The following is a 23,819-nucleotide window of genomic DNA, read 5'->3' on the forward strand; positions in this document are numbered from 1 at the left end:
TATGCTCACTGTAATGTCTGGTCGGAATGGACCGGTTATGCTCACTGTAATGTCTGGTCAGGATGGACGGTTCCGCTCACTGTAATGTCTGGTCGGGATGGACCTGTTATGCTCACTGTAATGTCTGGTCGGAATGGACCTGTTATGCTCACTGTAATGTCTGGTCGGAATGGACCTGTTATGCTCACTGTAATGTCTGGTCGGAATGGACCGGTTATGCTCACTGTAATGTCTGGTCGGGATGGACCGGTTCCGCTCACTGTAATGTCTGGTCGGGATGGACCGGTTCCGCTCACTGTAATGTCTGGTCGGGGTGGACCGGTTATGCTCGCTGTAATGTCTGTATGCTCAATATGATGACACTGTCTGATCGGGATGGACCTGTTATGCTCACTGTAATGTCTGGTCGGAATGGACCGGTTATGCTCACTGTAATGTCTGGTCAGGATGGACGGTTCCGCTCACTGTAATGTCTGGTCGGGATGGACCTGTTATGCTCACTGTAATGTCTGGTCGGAATGGACCTGTTATGCTCACTGTAATGTCTGGTCGGAATGGACCTGTTATGCTCACTGTAATGTCTGGTCGGAATGGACCGGTTATGCTCACTGTAATGTCTGGTCGGGATGGATCGGTTCCGCTCACTGTAATGTCTGGTCGGGATGGACCGGTTCCGCTCACTGTAATGTCTGGTCGGGATGGACCGGTTCCGCTCACTGTAATGTCTGGTCAGGATTGACCGGTTCCGCTCACTGTAATGTCTGGTCAGGATGGACCGGTTATGCTCACCGTAATGTCTGGTCAGGATGGACCGGTTATGCTCGCTTTAATGTCTGTATGCTCAATATGATGATACTGTCTGGTCAGGATTGACCGGTTCCGCTCACTGTAATGTCTGGTCAGGATGGACCGGTTATGCTCACCGTAATGTCTGGTCGGGGTGGACCGGTTATGCTCGCTTTAATGTCTGTATGCTCAATATGATGACACTGTCTGGTCAGGATGGACCGGTTATGCTCACTGTAATGTCTGGTCGGGATGGACCGGTCATGCTCACTGTAATGTCTGGTCAGGATGGACCGGATCCGCTCACTGTAATGTCTGGTCGGGATGGACCGGTTATGCTCACTGTAATGTCTGGTCGGAATGGACCAGTTCCGCTCACTGTAATGTCTGATCGGGATGGACCGGTTATGCTCACTGTAATGTCTGGTCAGGATGGACCGGTTCCGCTCACTGTAATGTCTGGTCGGGATGGACCGGTTATGCTCACTGTAATGTCTGGTCAGGATGGACCGGTTCCGCTCACTGTAATGTCTGGTCGGGATGGACCGGTTATGCTCACTGTAATGTCTGGTCGGGATGGACCGGTTCCGCTCACTGTAATGTCAGGTCGGGATGGACCGGTTCCGCTCACTGTAATGTCTGGTCGGGATGGACCTTTTCCGCTCACTGTAATGTCTGGTCAGGATGGACCATTTCTATTTCATTAGATGCAGTGCCAATCACCGGGATTGGTAAGGATCATCTGATCTGCAGCGCAGGCAGACATGGCTTCTGATGTTTTACATGGCAGGTGACTTTCTCTCCCAGGAAATATCATCACCCAGAGATTTTCCTCTCACGTGACTACCATGTCTGCTATGTCGTCACTTACCTGCTGGATTTTCATGCCGCTCGTTCCCGTTAAAGTGGTTTAATAATGGACGTTGTCAGACGGAGCATTTGTATTGTGTAATATATTTATTATGGTCACACCCGGGGAAGTCTTGTGCAGTGTGAATTACTCGGCTCCATCCATGAGAAGATTTCATCGGTCTAATGTCCGTATTACATAGGAAGGATCAGTATTGAGTATGTTCATACAAGAGATCGGCCTTATGAGGTCTCCACCTGGCTGTCATAGTCCTCTCGTGGCTGCCTGGATCCAAAATCGATCTCCTTACTTCTTCATAATAAAGCTTTGTTATGGGTAAGGCAAGCTGAGTCCAGCTAACGATATCTGCCTTTGATGAAGAAGATGATATAGGTATGTGACTCCAAGACTCCAAAGCTGGCTATACACAAAGGACCATGAGTGGCCCCCAAGGTATCTGATCACTTGTCCATTGGATCTACTATCAACATGACAAACTAAACTAATAGGGCTTGTGCAAGGTGGCAATCATTCAGCCAGATTAGTCGCCATATGCTTGTATAGTCTAGCGTCTAGCACTGGGATTGATTAGTTGCATATAATATCATGATGATGGTCGACCAAATGGTCAAAGTTGGCTACCTGTTATGTGCATGGACATCGTTACGTAGGCATCTTCCGGGATAGGACTTGAAATTCATTGCCTCATCATTCATTTGTTCCCAGCTTGTTTGGACACCATGTTCAGCACCCTTGTTGTCCATTCTTCTGGGTCAAGATATTTTTTTCATGTTGGACCCACCACAAGAAGTTGTGGATGAGGCCTTCACATGTTCGATGGAAGTTTCGGTTTCCCAACGTCCACGTCAGAGCTGAAGGCTACTGATCCCTTTCGTGATGGCGCAGTGTGTCGAGACGTAGCAGGTGACTGAGGAGCAACTGAGCCACCGACTGAAGATCCAGACATGGAAAGAGACCCTGAAGGCACTGGCTGAGTACTAGAAGATGATACAGGTGGTTTGGGCAGCAGTATAGATGGGGAGGATTTATTGCTCAGAGCTCCGGATGAGTCTGATGCACGTGGAGATACTGCACTGTCCGGCTGTTGGAATAGCTTGTTGGGCAGTGAGGGCTGAGAAGCTGAGAGAAGACGGACATCCTGTGAGAGTCTGCCAATAGGAAGTCCTTGTATGCTCCTGTGTTTGACCAGCTGTTGGGGGGAGCTGGCTGCTTGCTGCATGAGTAGGGAGAGATGAGAACCAGTAGCTCTGGACAGACTGTAGTGCAGAGTCCTCCCAGATAGTGGTCCTACAATTGTATGTCCTGTCGACTGCTGCAAAACAGAAGTAGATGCAGACGTTCCACGAGATCGAGACAATTGCACTTGTGAGGCCATCAGTGGTTTTGCATGGACAGGAGAATCCACTCTCTGAATTTGACACGACCTTGGAGGAGGCACTGCCACACCTTGCTTCTGGACACCACATGGAGAAGAAGGAGATATACCAACTGGTGTCTGCAAATGAGACTGTGCACCAGAAGGAGAACTTACAGAAGCGGTGTGGGAGCCCCCAGTAGTGGGCTGGGACCTTCTTGCCTGGCGACTCATATATGCAGTCTCGGGCAAAGAAAGTGGAGGAAGGAAGACATGAGTCTGAAGGTTCTGCTGATGTGTCAATGCAATGGCAACGTTGGTGGTGGCTGCCGCAGTTTGAAGAGGGGCATGAACCAAAGGCTCCCAGATGAGAGTCTTATTAAGGGCTGAATCCCTCATTGTGCCCAGAGACTGCAGATCCCTCATGTTATGGGCCATGTCCTGATCGTGCTTCACAATCTGCTGAATGATCTCATTATTCACTGATCCCATGCTGTTCTCCGCACGTTTACGTAGTAAAATGGAGTTCTTCTTACCTGAGGGGGAGATGGACACAAGGAAAGGAACGTGATGCTGGGGGGCAGCTGGGACTGACTAGGGGGGGAGAACATACAAGAGACAAGGTATGGGACAAAGCTCATCAAGGCCTCAAGATAGAGGCCACCAAGGACAGAAGGAGTCAACAAGCGGGTAGGGGCGCTGATGTATGAAGTGGTGAGGAGAGACCGAGGCAGCATGATTCAGATCTACAAGGCTGTGTATGGGGGACGGGGGACGATACAAGATTCACATGTAGATTAATACAACTTATACACATGTAGATAAGACAACTGTAAGCGAGGACAGGTGAAAAGTGCTGATGAGGAATGAAGAGGAGAAAGTAGTATCTAGATTGTGAAGGTTAAATGAGCACTAGTGATGAAGATATAGTAGTGACCAAACCCTGGTAGGGAGTCAGGACTGATGAGAAGTGATGAGTGGCTGAGTAATGAAGGGGCATGAAAATGAATGATGATGAAGTAAAAGGAGTAACCGAAAACTGATGAGGAGTGACCAAGTTCTCAAGATTGAGGCTTCATGAGAAACGGTGGTGAAGGACCAGTACTAATGAATAGAGTGGATTGATGAAGAATGACCAAGTAATGATGTGGCTAATTTGAAGTGAGGTCTAATGGTGCTTGACTACTGATGATGAGTGATCAAAGACTTGAAGGGACTGGTGAGGCATGACCAAGGACTGATGAGTAGGGAGGACAGAGGAAAAACTGATGAGAAGTGACCAAGTTCTCAAGAGTGAGGCTTGATGAGAAAAGGTGGTGAAGGACCAGTACTAATGAATAGAGGGGATTGATGAAGAATGACCAAGTACTGATGTGGCTAATTCGAAGTGAGGTCTAATGGTGCTTGACTACTGATGATGAGTGATCAAAGACTTGAATGGACTGGTGAGGCATGACCAAGGACTGATGAGTAGGGAGGACTGAGGAAAAACTGATGAGTGACCAAGTTCTCAAGAGTGAGGCTTGATGAGAAACGGTGGTGAAGGACCTGTACTAATGAATAGATTGGATTGATGAAGAATGACCAAGTACTGATGTGGCTAATTCGAAGTGAGGTCTAATGGTGGTTGACTACTGATGATGAGTGATCAAAGACTTGAAGGGACTGGTGAGGCATGACAAACGACTGATGAGTAGGGAGGACTGAGGAAAAACTGTTCTCAAGAGTGAGGCTTGATGAGAAACGGTGGTGAAGGACCAGTACTAATGAATAGAGGGGATTGATGAAGAATGACCAAGTACTGATGTGGCTAATTCGAAGTAAGGTCTAATGATGCTTGACTACTGATGATGAGTGATCAAAGACTTGAATGGACTGGTGAGGCATGACCAAGGACTGATGAGTAGGGAGGACTGAGGAAAAACTGATGAGTGACCAAGTTCTCAAGAGTGAGGCTTGATGAGAAACGGTGGTGAAGGACCAGTACTAATGAATAGATTGGATTGATGAAGAATGACCAAGTACTGATGTGGCTAATTCGAAGTGAGGTCTAATGGTGGTTGACTACTGATGATGAGTGATCAAAGACTTGAAGGGACTGGTGAGGCATGACAAAGGACTGATGAGTAGGGAGGACTGAGGAAAAACTGATGAGGAGTGACCAAGTTCTCAAGAGTGAGGCTTGATGAGAAACGGTGGTGAAGGACCAGTACTAATGAATAGATTGGATTGATGAAGAATGACCAAGTACTGATGTGGCTAATTCGAAGTGAGGTCTAATGGTGGTTGACTACTGATGATGAGTGATCAAAGACTTGAAGGGACTGGTGAGGCATGACAAAGGACTGATGAGTAGGGAGGACTGAGGAAAAACTGATGAGGAGTGACCAAGTTCTCAAGAGTGAGGCTTGATGAGAAACGGTGGTGAAGGACCAGTACTAATGAATAGAGGGGATTGATGAAGAATGACCAAGTACTGATGTGGCTAATTCGAAGTGAGGTCTAATGGTGCTTGACTACTGATGATGAGTGATCAAAGACTTGAATGGACGGGTGAGGCATGACCAAGGACTGATGAGTAGGGAGGACTGAGGAAAAACTGATGAGTGACCAAGTTCTCAAGAGTGAGGCTTGATGAGAAACGGTGGTGAAGGACCTGTACTAATGAATAGATTGGATTGATGAAGAATGACCAAGTAATGATGTGGCTAATTCGAAGTGAGGTCTAATGGTGGTTGACTACTGATGATGAGTGATCAAAGACTTGAATGGACTGGTGAGGCATGACCAAAGACTGATGAGTAGGGAGGACTAACCGAGGACTTTCAGACGAGAGGACGGATAAATAAGGACTAATTAAAAGTAATGATGAGGTGTAAATATTTCCAGCTGCTCATAACTGGGGTGCACAGATCTCCAGATGGTTGGACCTTTCACTTAATTTCTGTGGGTTTGTGTACCTTACAATACAATTCTGCCACCCATACTATAACACTATTAATATTGGCACTCATGTCTCAAAGAGGACCTATCACCTCCTGGAAAACTTCATTAAGTGAAATGAGACAAAAATATAAAACTACTCCAAAATATACTCCATATAATTACAAAAATTAAAAATTCTCTGTCAAAATTAGTTCTAAAAGCCTTTAAAAAAAAGTGAGACCAACGTTGTGCACTGTCTGACTATTGTGACAGATGTGAGAGACTTCTTGCTCCTGAAGTGGGAGATGAAGTGTGCAGCACAGAAACACAGGTATGATCTGTGCTGTTATCTTACTACTGCAGCAAGCAATGCAAGGTGAAGTCCTGTGTATTATGGGGCTTCAGGCCGAGAAGCAGCAACACAAATAAAGCAGGTCACAGATTTTCCTCTATACAGGTGCTTCTCACAAAATTACAATATCATCAAAAAGTTCATTTATTTAAGTTCTTCAATATAAAAAAGTGAAACTCCTATATTGTGAGAAGCACCTGTACATGTGTGTATGTAATGAGATTCAGCTTAACCCTTTACAAGCTGCTGTGTCCTCCTCTATCTGGGCTTTATCATACACAGTCACATATTATTACATGGCTGATAAATAACAATATTCTGGGTAAAGTTCTGGCTCCTGGCTGGAGGTGGGGAAAAACTTTGCCTGACTTGTATTTTTCTGATTCCATTTTGCTGATTCATTTCTACCTTTATTCTCTGTGGACCAGCGAGTCGACAAAATGGTGAAACTAGACAAACTCTGCCAAATCTGAGCACAAAACTCTACTTGGCCTTTCAGACTGTATAGATTAGTCTCCCCCTTACAGCGAGCACCTCCTCGAGAAGAGGATCTTATCATTTTATCTGCAGTCACTTTCTATGTTTCTCATAAGTGATAGGTCCTCTTTAACTTTACCACACACCTTCAAAACCTGTTGGCTATTACTCCATAGCCCAGCATACACGTGCGGGATCTGGCCAAACATGCACGTGTCTATTTCTCTTTAGACATTTCTGCCCCCTTCCGACACCTCCTGACTCCAAACTCCATATGGCCACTTATTCAAGACTATTTTGTCCCCTCAAAACATCTCTATCACCATAGTCGTCTGTCCCCCTACGGCATCTGCAGAACCCGTCTGTCCCCCTACGGCATCTGCCGAACCCGTCTGTCCCCCTACGGCATCTGCCGAACCCGTCTGTCCCCCTACGGCATCTGCCGAACCCGTCCGTCCCCCTACGGCATCTGCCGAACCCGTCCGTCCCCCTACGGCATCTGCCGAACCCGTCCGTCCCCCTACGGCATCTGCCGGACCCGTCCGTCCCCCTACGGCATCTGCAGGACCCGTCCGTCCCCCTACGGCATCTGCCGAACCCGTCCGTCCCCCTACGGCATCTGCCGAAACCGTCCGTCCGCCTACGGCATCTGCCGAACCCGTCCGTCCCCCTACGGCATCTGCCGAACCCGTCCGTCCCCCTACGGCATCTGCCGAACCCGTCCGTCCCCCTACGGCATCTGCCGAACCCGTCCGTCCCCCTACGGCATCTGCCGAACCCGTCCGTCCCCCTACGGCATCTGCCGAACCCGTCCGTCCCCCTACGGCATCTCCAGACTTGTCCCCCCCCCTTGCTATCTCCCAACTTCTCCCGCTATCTCCAGACTCGTCTGCCCCCTCTCCCGCTATCTCCAGACTCGTCTGCCCCCCCTTCCCTCAGTATCTTCAGCCTCATCTGCCCCCTCTCCCACTATCTCCAGACTCGTCTGCCCCCCCTTCCCTCGGTATCTTCAGCCTCATCTGCCCCCTGTGGCAGTGGCTTATTTTTCATAAGTGCCAGGGATCAGTCCTGGGAAATCGAAATTGACTGAAGGAAATGACTAGAACAAAATATTGTGCTGCTCGTCTTCTCTCTACCCACCTATCCTGTCCAGCCGGTCCATGGCCACAGTCTCAAATGCTCGACGCATCATTGGATATTCCTCCAAGACTTCATTGAAGTTGTCCACAGACAGGGAGTAGAGGCGGCAGTAAGTGTCAGCACGTACGCTGGCCGTCCTGCGTCCACGTGTCAGTAGGCAGATCTCTACAAGACAGCAGCCATGTATATAACATAAGAAGCCACGTACAGATTATGTACATATTACCAGTGATGATTGTAAGATTCTTGTCACATTTGTATTGTTAGAAGTCCCTGACCCTCATAACTAAGTTGTATTGTTAGAAGTCCCTGACCTTCATAACTAAGTGAAGACTCACCTCCAAAGTAAGATCCATCGGAGAGCTTGGTCTCCTTGCTGCCTCGGGTCAGTATGCTGACCACTCCATGTTGGATGAAGTACATCTTCTTCCCTACTGTACCCTCTCGAATGATGTAATCAGTGGGTTGGAAAACCTCGAAGCGAAGCTTAGTTAGCATGGCAGTCACAAAGTTTGGGTCAGCGTTGGCGAAGAGAGGCATATTGGCCACAAGGTTCCGACAATTAAAGTTTACGATCTCCTTAAGTAGTAAAAAGAGAGATAAGATGACTCAGAGGAGGATTTGGTGGGAGTGCGGAGGATGGGGTAGTAATGACAAGACTTACTTCTTTGAGCGGCTCACTGAGCTCTCCTAGAATGTTCTCCTCATCAAACATTTTACCCTGGTAGCGATGCTCGTAATACTCGTGAATTCTCTGTCGTGTGTCGGGCGGTAACTTGTGGAAGGACATGTACTGCTCCACCTGCTTATACTGTTGGACACAGAGCACAGGGTTGACGCAGGGCTGACTTCATACCTTTCATACCTAGGCCTCAGGTCACTCAGATGTTCTCACCTTCTCCTGGTACTGACGGCGAGACGAGTCTAAAGACTGGATGAGGGCGGTGGCATGACCAATAAACATGGCGTAACACGTGGCCCCCACAATCATACTGAGCATGGTCAGCCACACATCGGTCATTCCTTCGGGTGCCTGCTGCCCGTACCCGATGCACAGCATGTGGCTCATGGCCTTGAACAGCGCGTGAGAGTATTGCTTGCCCCAAGACTCATTCTGGTGAAGAAAAGACATGACGTAAGAGAGAGAGGACTGGACAATGTCCGTACAGACAGACCCAAAATCTACACCCTCTCCAGATGCGTTCTGAGAGTCAGGCATATGACCAACATACATACCTAGGCTTTACCATACTTGTGTTACATGCTAAAGACTGGTGTGAACAGACATGCAGTGGCGTAATGTGGGCCGCCAGGCAGGGACCGGTGGGCGAGCACATTGCTGCCTTTATAACCTCAATCACTGCCTATGCAGAGCGTAGCATCCCAAGCCAAACCTATCTTGAGTGCTGCACTCTCCTTTACTCGTCAAGGTCGCCGGTCAAGCACTAATGGCAGCCCTGCGACGCTCTAAGAAGGAATAGAAGAGGCGAAGTGGTGGTCAACATTTAGCATCCTGCACAATCTGGTACCCAGGGCAGCTGCCCTTGTGGCCCTCCTTCCCACGCTATGCCACTGCCTACATGCTGATGTACCAAAACTGGCATGCTAATACCAAGATCTCACCAGCCATCCGTGTGGCAGTAGAGTATGTCAGGAGACAAGCTAGGAAGGCACAGTATCCAGAATGAATGGCTAAGTGATAGGAGAAGGGATGAGAGATAGGACAAAGGAGGAGTGAGGGATGAATGAGAGGCCGAGGGATGGTCAACAGGAGAAGGGATGGGCAAGAGGCAAGGTAATGACTGATGGGATAAGAGGGATGGGTGATAAGAGGAGGGATGAGTTATAGGAATCATGAGTGATAGGCGGCGGGATGAGAAGTAGGAGAAGGGTGGTGGACAAGAGGAGGGATGAGTAAGAGGCAGGGTAATGACTGATGGGATGGGTGATAGGAGGAGGGATGAGTTATAGGAATCATGAGTGATAGGCGGAGGGATGAGAAGTAGGAGAAGGGTGGTGGACAAGAGGAGGGATGAGTAAGAGGCAGGGTAATGACTGATGGGATAAGAGGGATGGCTGATAGGAGGAGGGATGAATTATAGGAATGATGAGTGATAGGCGGAGGGATGAGAAGTAGGAGAAGGGTGGTGGACAAGAGGAGAGATGAGTAAGAGGCAAGGTAATGACTGATGGGATGGGTGATAGGAGGAGGGATGAATTATAGGAATCATGAGTGATAGGCGGAGGGATGAGTAGTAGGAGAAGGGTGGTGGACAAGAGGAGGGATGAGTAAGAGGCAGGGTAATGACTGATGGGATGGGTGATAGGAGGAGGGATGAATTATAGGAATCATGAGTGATAGGCGGAGGGATGAGTAGTAGGAGAAGGGTGGTGGACAAGAGGAGGGATGAGTAAGAGGCAAGGTAATGACTGATGGGATAAGAGGGATGGCTGATAGGAGGAGGGATGAATTATAGGAATCATGAGTGATAGGCGGAGGAATGAGAAGTAGGAGAAGGGTGGTGGACAAGAGGAGGGATGAGTAAGAGGCAAGGTAATGACTGATGGGATAAGAGGGATGGCTGATAGGAGGAGGGATGAGTTATAGGAATCATGAGTGATAGGCGGAGGGATGAGAAGTAGGAGAAGGGTGGTGGACAAGAGGAGGGATGAGTAAGAGGCAGGGTAATGACTGATGGGATGGGTGATAGGAGGAGGGATGAATTATAGGAATCATGAGTGATAGGCGGAGGGATGAGAAGTAGGAGAAGGGTGGTGGACAAGAGGAGGGATGAGTAAGAGGCAGGGTAATGACTGATGGGATGGGTGATAGGAGGAGGGATGAATTATAGGAATCATGAGTGATAGGCGGAGGGATGAGAAGTAGGAGAAGGGTGGTGGACAAGAGGAGGGATGAGTAAGAGGCAGGGTAATGACTGATGGGATGGGTGATAGGAGGAGGGATGAATTATAGGAATCATGAGTGATAGGCGGAGGGATGAGAAGTAGGAGAAGGGTGGTGGACAAGAGGAGGGATGAGTAAGAGGCAGGGTAATGACTGATGGGATGGGTGATAGGAGGAGGGATGAATTATAGGAATCATGAGTGATAGGCGGAGGGATGAGAAGTAGGAGAAGGGTGGTGGACAAGAGGAGGGATGAGTAAGAGGCAGGGTAATGACTGATGGGATAGGTGATAGGAGGAGGGATGAATTATAGGAATCATGAGTGATAGGCGGAGGGATGAGTAGTAGGAGGAAGGATGGATGGCAGTAGGAGGGATAAGTTGGAGGCAGAGTGATTACTGATTGCCTAGAAGGGATGGGTGATAGGAGGAAGGGTGGTGGACAGGAGAAAGGATGAGTAAAAGGTAGCGTAATGATGGATGGGATAGGAGGAATGGGTGATAGGAGGAGGGATGAATTATAGGAATGATGAGTGATAGGCGGCGGGATAAGTAGGAGGAAGGATGGATGGCAGGAGGAGGGATGAGTAGTGGGAGGAAGGGTGGTGGACATGAAGAGGAATGAATTATAGGAATGATAGGGAGAAGGATGAGTACGAGGCAGAGTTAAGGTTGATGGGATAGGAGGGATTGGATTATGTGTAATAAGAGAAAAAACATGGAGTCGTATTTTCCCTGGCACCACAGTACGGATGTGTTGGACACCATTCTCCTCCTACCCTGTGCACAGAGGGCCTCACTCTTCGGGGCATGCTCCTTCGTTAAGTAGGTGTACTGGGCATGCACTGCTGTCTGATACATGAGAGTCACATGCTGCAGTTATTTGCGTCTTGCCCCCTACATACAATGCATGCAGTTATACCATGCTCCTGCACATGTTACAGCAGTTGGTGGTCCCCGGGGGCATGCAGTTATACCATGCTCCTGCACATGTTACAGCAGTTGGTGGTCCCCGGGGGCATGCCGTTATACCATGCTCCTGCACATGTTACAGCAGTTGGCGGTCCCCGGGGGCATGCCGTTATACCATGCTCCTGCACATGTTACAGAAGTTGGCGGTCCCCGGGGGCATGCAGTTATACCATGCTCCTGCACATGTTACAGCAGTTGGTGGTCCCCGGGGGCATGCCGTTATACCATGCTCCTGCACATGTTACAGCAGTTGGTGGTCCCCGGGGGCATGCAGTTATACCATGCTCCTGCACATGTTACAGCAGTTGGCGGTCCCCGGGGGCATGCCGTTATACCATGCTCCTGCACATGTTACAGCAGTTGGTGGTCCCCGGGGGCATGCCGTTATACCATGCTCCTGCACATGTTACAGCAGTTGGTGGTCCCCGGGGGCATGCAGTTATACCATGCTCCTGCACATGTTACAGCAGTTGGCGGTCCCCGGGGGCATGCCGTTATACCATGCTCCTGCACATGTTACAGCAGTTGGCGGTCCCCGGGGGCATGCCGTTATACCATGCTCCTGCACATGTTACAGCAGTTGGTGGTCCCCGGGGGCATGCAGTTATACCATGCTCCTGCACATGTTACAGCAGTTGGCGGTCCCCGGGGGCATGCAGTTATACCATGCTCCTGCACATGTTACAGCAGTTGGCGGTCCCCGGGGGCATGCAGTTATACCATGCTCCTGCACATGTTACAGCAGTTGGCGGTCCCCGGGGGCATGCAGTTATACCATGCTCCTGCACATGTTACAGCAGTTGGCGGTCCCCGGGGGCATGCAGTTATACCATGCTCCTGCACATGTTACAGCAGTTGGCGGCCCCCGGGGGCATGCAGTTATACCATGCTCCTGCACATGTTACAGCAGTTGGCGGTCCCCGGGGGCATGCCGTTATACCATGCTCCTGCACATGTTACAGCAGTTGGCGGCCCCCGGGGGCATGCCGTTATACCATGCTCCTGCACATGTTACAGCAGTTGGCGGTCCCCGGGGGCATGCCGTTATACCATGCTCCTGCACATGTTACAGCAGTTGGTGGTCCCCGGGGGCATGCAGTTATACCATGCTCCTGCACATGTTACAGCAGTTGGTGGTCCCCGGGGGCATGCAGTTATACCATGCTCCTGCACATGTTACAGCAGTTGGTGGTCCCCGGGGGCATGCCGTTATACCATGCTCCTGCACATGTTACAGCAGTTGGCGGTCCCCGGGGGCATGCCGTTATACCATGCTCCTGCACATGTTACAGCAGTTGGTGGTCCCCGGGGGCATGCCGTTATACCATGCTCCTGCACATGTTACAGCAGTTGGTGGTCCCCCGGGGGCATGCAGTTATACCATGCTCCTGCACATGTTACAGCAGTTGGCGGTCCCCGGGGGCATGCAGTTATACCATGCTCCTGCACATGTTACAGCAGTTGGCGGCCCCCGGGGGCATGCAGTTATACCATGCTCCTGCACATGTTACAGCAGTTGGCGGTCCCCGGGGGCATGCAGTTATACCATGCTCCTGCACATGTTACAGCAGTTGGTGGTCCCCGGGGGCATGCCGTTATACCATGCTCCTGCACATGTTACAGCAGTTGGCGGTCCCCGGGGGCATGCCGTTATACCATGCTCCTGCACATGTTACAGCAGTTGGCGGCCCCCGGGGGCATGCAGTTATACCATGCTCCTGCACATGTTACAGCAGTTGGTGGTCCCCGGGGGCATGCCGTTATACCATGCTCCTGCACATGTTACAGCAGTTGGTGGTCCCCGGGGGCATGCCGTTATACCATGCTCCTGCACATGTTACAGCAGTTGGTGGTCCCCGGGGGCATGCAGTTATACCATGCTCCTGCACATGTTACAGCAGTTGGCGGTCCCCGGGGGCATGCAGTTATACCATGCTCCTGCACATGTTACAGCAGTTGGCGGTCCCCGGGGGCATGCAGTTATACCATGCTCCTGCACATGTTACAGCAGTTGGTGGTCCCCGGGGGCATGCAGTTATACCATGCTCCTGCACATGTTACAGCAGTTGGTGGTCCCCGGGGGCATGCAGTTATACCATGCTCCTGCACATGTTACAGCAGTTGGCGGCCCCCGGGGGCATGCCGTTATACCATGCTCCTGCACATGTTACAGCAGTTGGCGGTCCCCGGGGGCATGCAGTTATACCATGCTCCTGCACATGTTACAGCAGTTGGCGGCGCCCGGGGGCATGCAGTTATACCATGCTCCTGCACATGTTACAGCAGTTGGTGGTCCCCGGGGGCATGCAGTTATACCATGCTCCTGCACATGTTACAGCAGTTGGTGGTCCCCGGGGGCATGCAGTTATACCATGCTCCTGCACATGTTACAGCAGTTGGCGGTCCCCGGGGGCATGCCGTTATACCATGCTCCTGCACATGTTACAGCAGTTGGCGGTCCCCGGGGGCATGCAGTTATACCATGCTCCTGCACATGTTACAGCAGTTGGCGGTCCCCGGGGGCATGCCGTTATACCATGCTCCTGCACATGTTACAGCAGTTGGTGGTCCCCGGGGGCATGCCGTTATACCATGCTCCTGCACATGTTACAGCAGTTGGTGGTCCCCGGGGGCATGCAGTTATACCATGCTCCTGCACATGTTACAGCAGTTGGCGGTCCCCGGGGGCATGCAGTTATACCATGCTCCTGCACATGTTACAGCAGTTGGTGGTCCCCGGGGGCATGCCGTTATACCATGCTCCTGCACATGTTACAGCAGTTGGTGGTCCCCGGGGGCATGCAGTTATACCATGCTCCTGCACATGTTACAGCAGTTGGTGGTCCCCGGGGGCATGCAGTTATACCATGCTCCTGCACATGTTACAGCAGTTGGTGGTCCCCGGGGGCATGCCGTTATACCATGCTCCTGCACATGTTACAGCAGTTGGTGGTCCCCGGGGGCATGCAGTTATACCATGCTCCTGCACATGTTACAGCAGTTGGCGGTCCCCGGGGGCATGCCGTTATACCATGCTCCTGCACATGTTACAGCAGTTGGTGGTCCCCGGGGGCATGCCGTTATACCATGCTCCTGCACATGTTACAGCAGTTGGTGGTCCCCGGGGACATGCCGTTATACCATGCTCCTGCACATGTTACAGCAGTTGGCGGTCCCCGGGGGCATGCCGTTATACCATGCTCCTGCACATGTTACAGCAGTTGGTGGTCCCCGGGGGCATGCCGTTATACCATGCTCCTGCACATGTTACAGCAGTTGGCGGTCCCCGGGGGCATGCAGTTATACCATGCTCCTGCACATGTTACAGCAGTTGGCGGTCCCCGGGGGCATGCAGTTATACCATGCTCCTGCACATGTTACAGCAGTTGGCGGTCCCCGGGGGCATGCCGTTATACCATGCTCCTGCACATGTTACAGCAGTTGGCGGTCCCCGGGGGCATGCCGTTATACCATGCTCCTGCACATGTTACAGCAGTTGGCGGTCCCCGGGGGCATGCCGTTATACCATGCTCCTGCACATGTTACAGCAGTTGGTGGTCCCCGGGGGCATGCAGTTATACCATGCTCCTGCACATGTTACAGCAGTTGGTGGTCCCCGGGGGCATGCAGTTATACCATGCTCCTGCACATGTTACAGCAGTTGGTGGTCCCCGGGGGCATGCAGTTATACCATGCTCCTGCACATGTTACAGCAGTTGGCGGTCCCCGGGGGCATGCAGTTATACCATGCTCCTGCACATGTTACAGCAGTTGGTGGTCCCCGGGGGCATGCCGTTATACCATGCTCCTGCACATGTTACAGCAGTTGGCGGTCCCCGGGGGCATGCCGTTATACCATGCTCCTGCACATGTTACAGCAGTTGGTGGTCCCCGGGGGCATGCCGTTATACCATGCTCCTGCACATGTTACAGCAGTTGGCGGTCCCCGGGGGCATGCCGTTATACCATGCTCCTGCACATGTTACAGCAGTTGGTGGTCCCCGGGGGCATGCCGTTATACCATGCTCCTGCACATGTTACAGCAGTTGGCGGTCCCCGGGGGCATGCCGTTATACCATGCTCCTGCACATGTTACAGCAGTTGGCGGTCCCCGGGGGCATGCCGTTATACCATGCTCCTGCACATGTTACAGCAGTTGGCGGTCCCCGGGGGCATGCCGTTATACCATGCTCCTGCACATGTTACAGCAGTTGGCGGTCCCCGGGGGCATGCCGTTATACCATGCTCCTGCACATGTTACAGCAGTTGGCGGTCCCCGGGGGCATGCAGTTATACCATGCTCCTGCACATGTTACAGCAGTTGGCGGTCCCCGGGGGCATGCCGTTATACCATGCTCCTGCACATGTTACAGCAGTTGGCGGTCCCCGGGGGCATGCCGTTATACCATGCTCCTGCACATGTTACAGCAGTTGGCGGTCCCCGGGGGCATGCCGTTATACCATGCTCCTGCACATGTTACAGCAGTTGGCGGTCCCCGGGGGCATGCAGTTATACCATGCTCCTGCACATGTTACAGCAGTTGGCGGCCCCCGGGGGCATGCCGTTATACCATGCTCCTGCACATGTTACAGCAGTTGGCGGTCCCCGGGGGCATGCTGTTATACCATGCTCCTGCACATGTTACAGCAGTTGGCGGTCCCCGGGGGCATGCAGTTATACCATGCTCCTGCACATGTTACAGCAGTTGGCGGTCCCCGGGAGCATGCCGTTATACCATGCTCCTGCACATGTTACAGCAGTTGGTGGTCCCCGGGGGCATGCCGTTATACCATGCTCCTGCACATGTTACAGCAGTTGGTGGTCCCCCGGGGGCATGCAGTTATACCATGCTCCTGCACATGTTACAGCAGTTGGCGGTCCCCGGGGGCATGCCGTTATACCATGCTCCTGCACATGTTACAGCAGTTGGTGGTCCCCGGGGGCATGCAGTTATACCATGCTCCTGCACATGTTACAGCAGTTGGTGGTCCCCGGGGGCATGCCGTTATACCATGCTCCTGCACATGTTACAGCAGTTGGCGGTCCCCGGGGGCATGCAGTTATACCATGCTCCTGCACATGTTACAGCAGTTGGCGGTCCCCGGGGGCATGCAGTTATACCATGCTCCTGCACATGTTACAGCAGTTGGTGGTCCCCGGGGGCATGCCGTTATACCATGCTCCTGCACATGTTACAGCAGTTGGTGGTCCCCGGGGGCATGCAGTTATACCATGCTCCTGCACATGTTACAGCAGTTGGTGGTCCCCGGGGGCATGCAGTTATACCATGCTCCTGCACATGTTACAGCAGTTGGTGGTCCCCGGGGGCATGCCGTTATACCATGCTCCTGCACATGTTACAGCAGTTGGTGGTCCCCGGGGGCATGCCGTTATACCATGCTCCTGCACATGTTACAGCAGTTGGCGGTCCCCGGGGACATGCCGTTATACCATGCTCCTGCACATGTTACAGCAGTTGGCGGTCCCCGGGGGCATGCAGTTATACCATGCTCCTGCACATGTTACAGCAGTTGGCGGTCCCCGGGGGCATGCCGTTATACCATGCTCCTGCACATGTTACAGCAGTTGGTGGTCCCCGGGGGCATGCCGTTATACCATGCTCCTGCACATGTTACAGCAGTTGGTGGTCCCCGGGGACATGCCGTTATACCATGCTCCTGCACATGTTACAGCAGTTGGCGGTCCCCGGGGGCATGCAGTTATACCATGCTCCTGCACATGTTACAGCAGTTGGCGGTCCCCGGGGGCATGCAGTTATACCATGCTCCTGCACATGTTACAGCAGTTGGTGGTCCCCGGGGGCATGCAGTTATACCATGCTCCTGCACATGTTACAGCAGTTGGTGGTCCCCGGGGGCATGCAGTTATACCATGCTCCTGCACATGTTACAGCAGTTGGCGGTCCCCGGGGGCATGCAGTTATACCATGCTCCTGCACATGTTACAGCAGTTGGTGGTCCCCGGGGGCATGCCGTTATACCATGCTCCTGCACATGTTACAGCAGTTGGCGGTCCCCGGGGGCATGCCGTTATACCATGCTCCTGCACATGTTACAGCAGTTGGTGGTCCCCGGGGGCATGCCGTTATACCATGCTCCTGCACATGTTACAGCAGTTGGCGGTCCCCGGGGGCATGCCGTTATACCATGCTCCTGCACATGTTACAGCAGTTGGTGGTCCCCGGGGGCATGCCGTTATACCATGCTCCTGCACATGTTACAGCAGTTGGTGGTCCCCGGGGGCATGCAGTTATACCATGCTCCTGCACATGTTACAGCAGTTGGTGGTCCCCGGGGGCATGCAGTTATACCATGCTCCTGCACATGTTACAGCAGTTGGCGGTCCCCGGGGGCATGCCGTTATACCATGCTCCTGCACATGTTACAGCAGTTGGCGGCCCCCGGGGGCATGCAGTTATACCATGCTCCTGCACATGTTACAGCAGTTGGCGGTCCCCGGGGGCATGCCGTTATACCATGCTCCTGCACATGTTACAGCAGTTGGCGGTCCCCGGGGGCATGCAGTTATACCATGCTCCTGCACATGTTACAGCAGTTGGCGGTCCCCGGGGGCATGCCGTTATACCATGCTCCTGCACATGTTACAGCAGTTGGCGGTCCCCGGGGGCATGCCGTTATACCATGCTCCTGCACATGTTACAGCAGTTGGCGGTCCCCGGGGGCATGCTGTTATACCATGCTCCTGCACATGTTACAGCAGTTGGCGGTCCCCGGGGGCATGCAGTTATACCATGCTCCTGCACATGTTACAGCAGTTGGCGGTCCCCGGGGGCATGCCGTTATACCATGCTCCTGCACATGTTACAGCAGTTGGTGGTCCCCGGGGGCATGCCGTTATACCATGCTCCTGCACATGTTACAGCAGTTGGCGGTCCCCGGGGGCATGCCGTTATACCATGCTCCTGCACATGTTACAGCAGTTGGTGGTCCCCGGGGGCATGCCGTTATACCATGCTCCTGCACATGTTACAGCAGTTGGTGGTCCCCGGGGGCATGCAGTTATACCATGCTCCTGCACATGTTACAGCAGTTGGCGGTCCCCGGGGGCATGCCGTTATACCATGCTCCTGCACATGTTACAGCAGTTGGTGGTCCCCGGGGGCATGCCGTTATACCATGCTCCTGCACATGTTACAGCAGTTGGTGGTCCCCGGGGGCATGCCGTTATACCATGCTCCTGCACATGTTACAGCAGTTGGTGGTCCCCGGGGGCATGCAGTTATACCATGCTCCTGCACATGTTACAGCAGTTGGCGGTCCTCGGGGGCATGCCGTTATACCATGCTCCTGCACATGTTACAGCAGTTGGTGGTCCCCGGGGGCATGCCGTTATACCATGCTCCTGCACATGTTACAGCAGTTGGTGGTCCCCGGGGGCATGCCGTTATACCATGCTCCTGCACATGTTACAGCAGTTGGCGGTCCCCGGGGGCATGCAGTTATACCATGCTCCTGCACATGTTACAGCAGTTGGTGGTCCCCGGGGGCATGCCGTTATACCATGCTCCTGCACATGTTACAGCAGTTGGCGGTCCCCGGGGGCATGCAGTTATACCATGCTCCTGCACATGTTACAGCAGTTGGCGGTCCCTGGGGGCATGCCGTTATACCATGCTCCTGCACATGTTACAGCAGTTGGTGGTCCCCGGGGGCATGCCGTTATACCATGCTCCTGCACATGTTACAGCAGTTGGTGGTCCCCCGGGGGCATGCAGTTATACCATGCTCCTGCACATGTTACAGCAGTTGGCGGTCCCCGGGGGCATGCAGTTATACCATGCTCCTGCACATGTTACAGCAGTTGGTGGTCCCCGGGGGCATGCCGTTATACCATGCTCCTGCACATGTTACAGCAGTTGGCGGTCCCCGGGGGCATGCCGTTATACCATGCTCCTGCACATGTTACAGCAGTTGGTGGTCCCCGGGGGCATGCAGTTATACCATGCTCCTGCACATGTTACAGCAGTTGGCGGTCCCCGGGGGCATGCAGTTATACCATGCTCCTGCACATGTTACAGCAGTTGGTGGTCCCCGGGGGCATGCAGTTATACCATGCTCCTGCACATGTTACAGCAGTTGGTGGTCCCCGGGGGCATGCAGTTATACCATGCTCCTGCACATGTTACAGCAGTTGGCGGTCCCCGGGGGCATGCCGTTATACCATGCTCCTGCACATGTTACAGCAGTTGGCGGTCCCCGGGGGCATGCAGTTATACCATGCTCCTGCACATGTTACAGCAGTTGGTGGTCCCCGGGGGCATGCCGTTATACCATGCTCCTGCACATGTTACAGCAGTTGGCGGTCCCCGGGGGCATGCAGTTATACCATGCTCCTGCACATGTTACAGCAGTTGGCGGTCCCCGGGGGCATGCAGTTATACCATGCTCCTGCACATGTTACAGCAGTTGGCGGTCCCCGGGGGCATGCCGTTATACCATGCTCCTGCACATGTTACAGCAGTTGGTGTTCCCCGGGGGCATGCAGTTATACCATACTCCTGCACATGTTACAGCAGTTGGTGGTCCCCGGGGGCATGCCGTTATACCATGCTCCTGCACATGTTACAGCAGTTGGCGGTCCCCGGGGGCATGCAGTTATACCATGCTCCTGCACATGTTACAGCAGTTGGCGGTCCCCGGGGGCATGCCGTTATACCATGCTCCTGCACATGTTACAGCAGTTGGTGGTCCCCGGGGGCATGCCGTTATACCATGCTCCTGCACGTTACAGCAGTTGGTGGTCCCCGGGGGCATGCAGTTATACCATGCTCCTGCACATGTTACAGCAGTTGGTGGTCCCCGGGGGCATGCCGTTATACCATACTCCTGCACATGTTACAGCAGTTGGCGGTCCCCGGGGGCATGCCGTTATACCATGCTCCTGCACATGTTACAGCAGTTGGTGGTCCCCGGGGGCATGCCGTTATACCATGCTCCTGCACATGTTACAGCAGTTGGCGGTCCCCGGGGGCATGCAGTTATACCATGCTCCTGCACATGTTACAGCAGTTGGCGGTCCCCGGGGACATGCCGTTATACCATGCTCCTGCACATGTTACAGCAGTTGGTGGTCCCCGGGGGCATGCCGTTATACCATGCTCCTGCACATGTTACAGCAGTTGGCGGTCCCCGGGGGCATGCCGTTATACCATGCTCCTGCACATGTTACAGCAGTTGGCGGTCCCCGGGGGCATGCAGTTATACCATGCTCCTGCACATGTTACAGCAGTTGGCGGTCCCCGGGGGCATGCAGTTATACCATGCTCCTGCACATGTTACAGCAGTTGGCGGTCCCCGGGGGCATGCAGTTATACCATGCTCCTGCACATGTTACAGCAGTTGGTGGTCCCCGGGGGCATGCAGTTATACCATGCTCCTGCACATGTTACAGCAGTTGGCGGTCCCCGGGGGCATGCAGTTATACCATGCTCCTGCACATGTTACAGCAGTTGGTGGTCCCCGGGGGCATGCAGTTATACCATGCTCCTGCACATGTTACAGCAGTTGGTGGTCCCCGGGGGCATGCCGTTATACCATGCTCCTGCACATGTTACAGCAGTTGGTGGTCCCCGGGGGCATGCCGTTATACCATGCTCCTGCACATGTTACAGCAGTTGGTGGTCCCCGGGGGCATGCAGTTATACCATGCTCCTGCACATGTTACAGCAGTTGGCGGTCCCCGGGGGCATGCAGTTATACCATGCTCCTGCACATGTTACAGCAGTTGGTGGTCCCCGGGGGCATGCCGTTATACCATGCTCCTGCACATGTTACAGCAGTTGGTGGTCCCCGGGGGCATGCCGTTATACCATGCTCCTGCACATGTTACAGCAGTTGGTGGTCCCCGGGGGCATGCCGTTATACCATGCTCCTGCACATGTTACAGCAGTTGGCGGTCCCCGGGGGCATGCAGTTATACCATGCTCCTGCACATGTTACAGCAGTTGGTGGTCCCCGGGGGCATGCAGTTATACCATGCTCCTGCACATGTTACAGCAGTTGGCGGTCCCCGGGGGCATGCAGTTATACCATGCTCCTGCACATGTTACAGCAGTTGGTGGTCCCCGGGGGCATGCAGTTATACCATGCTCCTGCACATGTTACAGCAGTTGGTGGTCCCCGGGGGCATGCAGTTATACCATGCTCCTGCACATGTTACAGCAGTTGGCGGTCCCCGGGGGCATGCAGTTATACCATGCTCCTGCACATGTTACAGCAGTTGGCGGTCCCCGGGGGCATGCAGTTATACCATGCTCCTGCACATGTTACAGCAGTTGGTGGTCCCCGGGGGCATGCAGTTATACCATGCTCCTGCACATGTTACAGCAGTTGGTGGTCCCCGGGGGCATGCAGTTATACCATGCTCCTGCACATGTTACAGCAGTTGGCGGTCCCCGGGGGCATGCCGTTATACCATGCTCCTGCACATGTTACAGCAGTTGGCGGTCCCCGGGGGCATGCCGTTATACCATGCTCCTGCACATGTTACAGCAGTTGGTGGTCCCCGGGGGCATGCCGTTATACCATGCTCCTGCACATGTTACAGCAGTTGGCGGCCCCCGGGGGCATGCAGTTATACCATGCTCCTGCACATGTTACAGCAGTTGGCGGTCCCCGGGGGCATGCAGTTATACCATGCTCCTGCACATGTTACAGCAGTTGGCGGTCCTCGGGGGCATGCAGTTATACCATGCTCCTGCACATGTTACAGCAGTTGGCGGTCCCCGGGGGCATGCCGTTATACCATGCTCCTGCACATGTTACAGCAGTTGGCGGTCCCCGGGGGCATGCTGTTATACCATGCTCCTGCACATGTTACAGCAGTTGGCGGTCCCCGGGGGCATGCAGTTATACCATGCTCCTGCACATGTTACAGCAGTTGGCGGTCCCCGGGGGCATGCCGTTATACCATGCTCCTGCACATGTTACAGCAGTTGGCGGTCCCCGGGGGCATGCAGTTATACCATGCTCCTGCACATGTTACAGCAGTTGGCGGTCCCCGGGGGCATGCAGTTATACCATGCTCCTGCACATGTTACAGCAGTTGGTGGTCCCCGGGGGCATGCCGTTATACCATGCTCCTGCACATGTTACAGCAGTTGGTGGTCCCCGGGGGCATGCAGTTATACCATGCTCCTGCACATGTTACAGCAGTTGGCGGTCCTCGGGGGCATGCAGTTATACCATGCTCCTGCACATGTTACAGCAGTTGGCGGTCCCCGGGGGCATGCCGTTATACCATGCTCCTGCACATGTTACAGCAGTTGGCGGTCCCCGGGGGCATGCCGTTATACCATGCTCCTGCACATGTTACAGCAGTTGGCGGTCCCCGGGGGCATGCAGTTATACCATGCTCCTGCACATGTTACAGCAGTTGGCGGTCCCCGGGGGCATGCCGTTATACCATGCTCCTGCACATGTTACAGCAGTTGGTGGTCCCCGGGGGCATGCAGTTATACCATGCTCCTGCACATGTTACAGCAGTTGGCGGTCCTCGGGGGCATGCAGTTATACCATGCTCCTGCACATGTTACAGCAGTTGGCGGTCCCCGGGGGCATGCCGTTATACCATGCTCCTGCACATGTTACAGCAGTTGGCGGTCCCCGGGGGCATGCTGTTATACCATGCTCCTGCACATGTTACAGCAGTTGGCGGTCCCCGGGGGCATGCAGTTATACCATGCTCCTGCACATGTTACAGCAGTTGGCGGTCCCCGGGGGCATGCCGTTATACCATGCTCCTGCACATGTTACAGCAGTTGGTGGTCCCCGGGGGCATGCAGTTATACCATGCTCCTGCACATGTTACAGCAGTTGGCGGTCCCCGGGGGCATGCTGTTATACCATGCTCCTGCACATGTTACAGCAGTTGGTGGTCCCCGGGGGCATGCAGTTATACCATGCTCCTGCACATGTTACAGCAGTTGGCGGTCCTCGGGGGCATGCAGTTATACCATGCTCCTGCACATGTTACAGCAGTTGGCGGTCCCCGGGGG

General features: G+C 53.4%; 1 protein-coding gene across 2 annotated transcripts in view; it reads right to left on the minus strand.

The window, feature by feature from the left end:
* Positions 1-1,724: 1,724 nt before the first annotated feature.
* Positions 1,725-23,819, minus strand: part of HCN3 (hyperpolarization activated cyclic nucleotide gated potassium channel 3) — a 155,042-nt gene continuing 132,947 nt past the window's right edge. For both annotated transcript variants that reach the window (XM_073637286.1, XM_073637285.1), the window contains 5 exons: positions 8,801-9,019; positions 8,570-8,716; positions 8,244-8,484; positions 7,906-8,070; positions 1,725-3,547 (listed from right to left, as the gene is read on the minus strand). In XM_073637286.1, the coding sequence (XP_073493387.1) occupies positions 2,463-3,547; positions 7,906-8,070; positions 8,244-8,484; positions 8,570-8,716; positions 8,801-9,019 (1,857 nt within the window). In that variant the 3' untranslated portion in view covers positions 1,725-2,462. The remainder of the gene's footprint in view (positions 3,548-7,905; positions 8,071-8,243; positions 8,485-8,569; positions 8,717-8,800; positions 9,020-23,819) is intronic.

The sequence above is a fragment of the Phyllobates terribilis genome, unplaced genomic scaffold (assembly GCF_046119375.1).
Source record: "Phyllobates terribilis strain yellow unplaced genomic scaffold, ASM4611937v1 Scaffold_6__1_contigs__length_29720123, whole genome shotgun sequence".
Taxonomy (NCBI): Eukaryota; Metazoa; Chordata; class Amphibia; order Anura; family Dendrobatidae; genus Phyllobates; species Phyllobates terribilis.